This window comes from Tamandua tetradactyla, chromosome 5 (assembly GCF_023851605.1).
Source record: "Tamandua tetradactyla isolate mTamTet1 chromosome 5, mTamTet1.pri, whole genome shotgun sequence".
NCBI lineage: Eukaryota > Metazoa > Chordata > Mammalia > Pilosa > Myrmecophagidae > Tamandua > Tamandua tetradactyla.
In genome coordinates this window covers 191143078-191149813 of record NC_135331.1, presented here as the reverse complement: position 1 = coordinate 191149813, position 6736 = coordinate 191143078, and the positions used below count along the sequence as shown (strand labels likewise).

Sequence of the window (6736 nt, the reverse complement as noted above, 5' to 3'; positions counted from 1 at the left end):
TATTTGTTATTAAACAAGTGAAGAGGATACAATTAGACAAAGCTGTAACTTAGTCACTGTTTTGGCTAATACTGGACAAAAGCCCTCTTTACTGTGACTTGACTCAGGAGAGTCAGCAGTGCCCGGGGCTGCAGTGGGAGGGAGCAACACAGGGTGACAAAGGGAGAAGGGAAAACGGGAGAGAAATAAAGGCAGAAGATCAATGGAAGCCAAGAGGGTGAGGGAAAGGAAGGAGGGGGAGGAGAGGAAAACGGAAGAGTTTCCAAAAGATAGGGTGTGGGTGACTAAGAATGGGGGGGGGGGCATCTTGTTACTTATTTCTCCACCTAAGGACATAAAAAGACAGAGCTCATACCTGCCAGTCTACTTATCCTTTCCTTCTCTCCCTATATTCTGCTTTTTGCCTGAACTGGTGGACAGTTCATCACAGTTTAGCACTGATCTGTGCATGGAAACTGCTTGTCTAAAGTTACCAATTTTATATATTTTTAAATACTCTTATTGAGATCTTTTCACATACATACAGTCATACATGTACGATCAAAGGCTAACAACATCATTGCATCATTGTTTATTCATCACCATGATTTTTTATATTTATTTTTTATATATATATATTTATTTTTTGCATCACTTCAGAAAAAGAGATAAAAAGAAAAAACTTACGTCCCATATCCCTTACCCCTCCCTCTCACTGAACACTAGTATTTCCATCTACCCAATTTATTTGACCCTTTGTCCTCCCTATTATTTTTTTACTTTTTTATTCCTTTTTTTTCACTCATCTGTTCATACCCTGGATAAAAGGAGCATCAGACACAAGGTTTTCACAATTACATGGTCACACTGCAAAAGTTGTATCATTATACACTCATCTGAAAGAATCAAGGCTACTGGAACACAGCTCAACAGTTTCAGGCAGTTCCCCTCCAGCCACGGCAATACACTATAAACTACAAAGGGATATATCTATATAATGCATAAGAATAACCTCCAGGATAATCTCTCGACTCTGTTTGAAATCTCTCAGCTACTGACATTTAATTTTGCCTCATTTCTCTCTTCCCCTTTTTGGTTAAGAAGCCTTTCTCAGTCCCTTGATGCTGGGTCCTGGCCCATTCCGGGAGTCCTGTCCCATGTTGCCAGGGACATTTACAACCCTGGAGTCATGTCCCATGTAGGCGGGGAGGGCAGTGGGTTCACCTGCTAAGTTGGCTGAGAGAAACAGGCCACACCTGAACAACAAAACAGGTTCTCTGGGGGTGACTCTTAGGCCTAATTTTAAGAGGCTTAGCCTGTCCTTTGCAGGAAGAAGTTTCATAGGGGTGAACCCCATGGCCTGGGACTTGGCTTACTGACCTGGTTGTCCCCACTGCTTGAAGAATATAAAAAATTCTCCAAATGGGGAAGTTGAATATTTCCTTATTTCTCCCCAGTCCCCCAAAGGACTTTTTTTTTCCCAGATACTTTTTTATTCTCTGCCCAAATCACTCTGGGGTATATGAGGGCATCACATTAACTTGACAAACCAACAAAATCTCACGCCCTATTCAAGATTCTGTGTATTTATGTTGTTTAAGTAAATTGACCGTCTAAGTTAAATTAGGTATGTGCTACCCAACATATAAATTTTGCACGCAATAAACATCTCTCCCCTTTGGTCTCATACAGAAGTAGAAGTTTTAAAATATGGACGATATCATCCTTTACGCTGCACCCTGCTCTACCTTAGTCCTGTCCAGATCAGCTTCATTCATACCTCTATTTGAAGTCTGATCCCCTTTTCAGCTTTTTAAGCAGTTCCTGTATGGGGTATGCTGATATTCATAGCTTCTCAGTCTCAGTTGTCATATAAGTATCTGAAGTTTCTGGGGACTGGGAACGACCAGGTTATAAACAGTTTGCTCAGTATCTTAGAAACCAATTTTAATTTAAAACATTAATATGCAGTTTGAGGACACTGTATGTACTCTGCCTTCACTGTGTGGCGGGGGACGTGGGAGCCCCCCGCGGACAGCCTGTCAGACCCACAGGGAAGGGAAACAGCAGAGGCTTCAGCGATGCATGAAAGGTGGCACCTGGGGGGTGGGCGGTGGGGAGCCAGTGAAGGTATTTCACCGGAGGAGAGACTTGAGTTCTGTGCTTGGCTGTGATAATAATGTGCAGAGGACGGAAGCAGCTGCGCGAAAAGGGGTGTTGTCATAAGGGAGCGAAGACTGAACTGGAGGGCGCCGTTGGCGCTGGGCCCGGGGATGGGAAGGCGAGGGCAGTGAGTCCTGGGAAGGCAGAAATGCACAGGCTCTGCAACTGGGTGCCCAGGGGGAGGAGGGAAAAGGCAATGGCCAGCCCCATTTTAGGGAAGCTTTTGTAAACGACAACTCGCTGTAGAGATATGATTATTTGTAAAATCAAATTTGATTCTTCATGAGTATTTAAGTAGGACTCAACTACCTATTTCGCATGATGATTTTAAGAAATGACAAAGTAAACATTTATGGAATGATGAAATTGAAAGCTTGCTTATGATGAATTTTAGATAGACCAAGAAATAATGAAGATAAGATTTAACAACAAGGTAAAACTTTCAACTATTATGTATATAGAAGAAGGCATAAGTTTTTCGGCGAGGACGGAACAGAGCTGCCTCTTGCATTTTTCGTAACACTTGTATTTTTCTTAACTTTTGATCTTGTTTTCTAATCTACACAATAAAGAGCAGCATGGTGGTTTAAAAAGAACAGGATTTGGTCTAGAATTCAGTTCAAATTCAGCCTGTGGCACTTAATGACCGTCCCTCAGCCTCACTTTCCTGCCACTATGTAAAACACAGATAATAATGATACCTATCTTATAGTGTGTGTGTGTGTGTGTGTGTGTGTGTGTGTGTGAAGGGGGGATGGAGAGAGAGAACTGAGTTGACTTGAACTGAGGTCAGGTATGTAAAACATTGGTCAAGGAGCATGACACCTGGAAGGTTCTCACCAAAGGACAGGTACCGCTGCTAGACTCAGCAACAACTTTTGAAGGTGCACTGGTGGATGTGTCTCTATTTAGTACTGAAGGGTGTTGTGACAAAGCAAGAGGTAAAGTAAGCATTGGCTTGTATGGAAAGAAGATGGCATTCCAGGGCATACAATAATTCTTAAATACGTATTTTTTCTTTTATTTGTTTAGAGAAGTTGTAGGTTTACAGAAATATCATGCATAAAACAATAAAATACAGAGTTCTATATACCACCCCACTATCACCGTGCATTAGTGAGCTCATTTGTTCTCATTCATCAAAGAATATTTTCATGATTGTACTATTAACTGAAGTCAGCTGTTTACAGCAGGATTCACGGTGTTGTACAGTCATGCGAATTTTTTTCTTTCAATTTTTATTCAGGTGCCATATATACACCTAAGATTTCCCCTTTACATCGCTTTCCCCGGACACGCTAGGTAAAGGCTCTCCCGTGCGCTGCACCGCCGGGTGGTGCCGCGAGTTCCTGCCCGCGGTCGGGTGAAGGCTGAACCCGAGGGGTGCAGAGCGCCCTGACTCCCGTTACGCAGGTAGCCAGGGAGACCAGGTGGAGGCAGGGGGACGCGGGGGGGGCGCGGGGGGCGGGGCGGCAGCCCCCTTCTGCCTGCCTGGGGGGCTCTGCGGACCCTGCGCTGACGGCTTCCTTGGAGTCGGTAACCCCGCAGTTTACTGAGATCCGCAGGTCTGGGGGGGCGGAGGCACCCTCCGCTTTGACAAAAGCCTCTGGGCCAGGACTGCGGGCGGGGGCGGCTGCGGGCTCCCAGCTTCCGATTGGAGCGCGCCGAGCGGGGCGCGCCCGCCCCGCCCGAGTCCCTCACCCCTCCGGAGGAGGGGCCCATGCTAATGAGACCCGGGGGCGGGCCCATGCTAATGAGCGGCCTGGCCGGGCGGGCCGGAGCTCCTTCCCGGTTCCCCGGCCAGGCCCGCAGGGATTATGCCCCTGCCCGCAGCATGAGCTGGCTGAGCGGCTCCCCGGGCGTGGTGCTGACCGCCTACCACCCCAGCGCCAAGGACCCGGCGGCCGAGGGGCGCCCCGCGCGGGAGCCCGCGCCCAGGTGAGTGCTGGCTCCGGGGGGAACCTACCTGCGGCAGGAGATCCGAGCCGGGGGTCCTACCTGTGTCGAGGGCACCTACCTGCGTCCGGGAGCCGAGCCGGAGGCACCTTCCTGCGCCGAGGGGAACTACCTGCGCCGGGGAGCCGAGCCGGGGGAACCTACCTGCGTCCGGGAGCCGAGCCGGGGGGACCTACCTGCGCCGCGGCGACCTACCTGCGCCGGGGAGCCGAGCCGGGGGACCTTCCTGCGCCGGGCGGCGGCGGGCCGCGGCCAGGGAAGCCGCTCTCGGGCCGCTGCGGAGGGGCGGGGTGCACTTGGAGGCGGTCTTGGAGTTGTCGAGCCTGAGCCGGCCGCGCGGCCTCTCGGTGGGGCGGGGGGCGGCCGCGCCGTCGGACCGGGGCTCGGCAGGTGGCGGCGGCGCGGGGCTGCTCGCCGCGCCGGGGGGGACAGACGCGGCGGGCCGGCTGGGGTGCGGGCGCGCGCGGCTACCCGCTGGGTTGTGCCGAGAGCCGCTGCCGCGCTTGCTGCGCGCGTGTCTCCTGCGCTCGCGCCTCGCCGGAAGCCGGCCTCTGGGCCGGGCCGCGCGCCCTTCGCTCCCCGGGCTCTGCTCTCAGGCTCTCGGGAAGGAGTGTGCAGGGGGCTGCGCCCGGCGGCCGAGCCGGGGGTGCTGGGTGTTCAGTCACTGGGTAGAGGGCGGCCGCTCCGTCGGCAGAGGCGCGCTTCCCACCGCGTCGGTGGTTCTCTTCTCGAGGGCCGCGCCGCCCCCCCCCCCCACCGCCTCTCCCCCCCCCGCCCCCCCCCGGCGGCCGCGTCGGCTGGACGCTCTGTCCCCGTCTTAGGTGTGTAAATGGGAACCGTCTGCGGGAGGCAACCCCCCCCCCCCCCCCCCAAAGCCCAGAGCACCCACGTAGCGAGCAGGAAGCACATTTCCTCCTGGATGGTTGGAGTGATAATACAACCTTCTTTGTTCTGTGACTTATGCATGTGCCTTAAGCTGAAAGAATGCCCTCTTTCGCTTGGTTTTAAAATCCCCAAATACGGGGGAGGGGGAAAATCAGAGGAATCCCTGGAAGGCACCCTACTCCCGGGATGAACAGATCTTTTTTCTCACCGTGATCGCGGTCAGTATTCCATTGAATTAGTTTATTTCCAGAGATACAAGGGAACTGCAGTTTGCGCTTTAGATATGTTCCCGGTTCATTTTCTGAGAGCTCATAGAGTGTTTTAATTCATTTTTCTGTAGCGTGCGGAGGGCATCACCAACCATTCAGCAGGAGGCAGCCTCCGGTGTCAACCCCACGCCGGATATAATTTGGTTTCCTGTGACAAAATGCTCCCGGAACGGTGCAAGCTCAGCGCGAATGGCCTGAGGCTGGGATGGCCTGAGGACCTGAGCTGAATTTGGGATCTTGGATTGTGAAAGTGGGAAACAACTTTTGGGACCTTTCGCCCAGTCCCTCCTTGTCACCCTGCCGGCTCGCAGGGCCTGGATTGTTGCCAGGCCTTTGGCTCTGGGCCTCTGCCTGGGGCTGCAGCGCCGGCTCAGGAGTCTACTCACCCGCGCTGGCACTCTCACGGTTCCTTGTGGGTGGGTGGCCTGTATTGGAGTGGGTAGAGAGAACTGAAGAGAGGAACACATCATTCTCAGCCTGTGTTACAGCTTGACTAGGTGGCAGGGTGGGTACCTGCTCACCAGGCCGGGGCTGCTCTGCTCTGGCTGCCACATTGCATACACAAACATATCTGTCCCAGCTTCCATGCCCAGGGGACAGTTACCTGCATTGCCTGGAGAGGATGGGAGCTTGGCTGGCGGCCTGGGAGAGAAGGGCAAAGGAGGAAGGAGGGGCAGTCCTCATTAGTTTTTACCCTCCAGCTTGGAGTAATTGGCCAGTTAGGCTTTTTGCTGCTTTGGGATAGGTGAAGTTAGCCTTCTGCACTCTCTCCCTTACTTTTAAATAAGCAGGGAGTGCAGAAGTCTAACTCTGCTTCTTGGAAGACTTTTTTGTGCTTTGTGTCCATCCTTTGTGTCCCCTGGCAGGGTTGACATCCTGGGACTGGGGTGGCGGTGGTGATGGATGGAGGGAGGAGGGATTTTAGGGTGGGAGAAAAAAACAAATAAAGGTGGTCAGGGGTGGGGTCGACGGGGTGGGCTTTGGTGCTGACTGGGTTGGTGGGCGCCTGCTGGAACATTTGGGAGGCAGCTCCAAGGAGCTGGGCTGATGGTGGGTGTCTATTTTTAAAAGCTCTTAAAGCAAAGCGAAACAAACAAAAAAAGTCTCCAAAGAAGCAAAGTTAGACTTCCGTGCTTCCTTATGTAAAAGTAAGGGAGAGAGTGCAGAAGGTGAACTTCACTTATCACAATTTTGTTTAAGTAATATGGATTACATGTCAAATATTTAGCTTACTAAGATGAACTAATGCATATATTATGTCCTTTAAAAAAGTGTAAAGGACTGTCAGTTCAATTTAAGATATTTATAGAAAATGTTTATGATTTTTAGCTTTGCCTTCCCAGATCCATTTTTGTTGTTGTTTTGGTCTTTTGAAAAGCTGGGATAGTAAAGAATGAATATTTTCATAAATAATCTATTAATCTAAAATTCCCTTCATTCCATTCTATTTGTCCTTCTTTATCAAGACATGTTCATTGAATGCC

The 6736-nt window shown here is 51.2% G+C and overlaps 1 protein-coding gene across 3 annotated transcripts in view; it reads left to right on the top strand.

The window, feature by feature from the left end:
* The first annotated feature begins 3890 nt into the window (after nucleotides 1–3890).
* The window catches only part of ARHGAP18 (Rho GTPase activating protein 18), a 123496-nt gene continuing 120650 nt past the window's right edge, over nucleotides 3891–6736 (top strand). For all 3 annotated transcript variants that reach the window (XM_077162873.1, XM_077162872.1, XM_077162874.1), the window contains exon 1: nucleotides 3891–4080. In XM_077162873.1, the coding sequence (XP_077018988.1) occupies nucleotides 3896–4080 (185 nt within the window). In that variant the 5' untranslated portion in view covers nucleotides 3891–3895. The remainder of the gene's footprint in view (nucleotides 4081–6736) is intronic.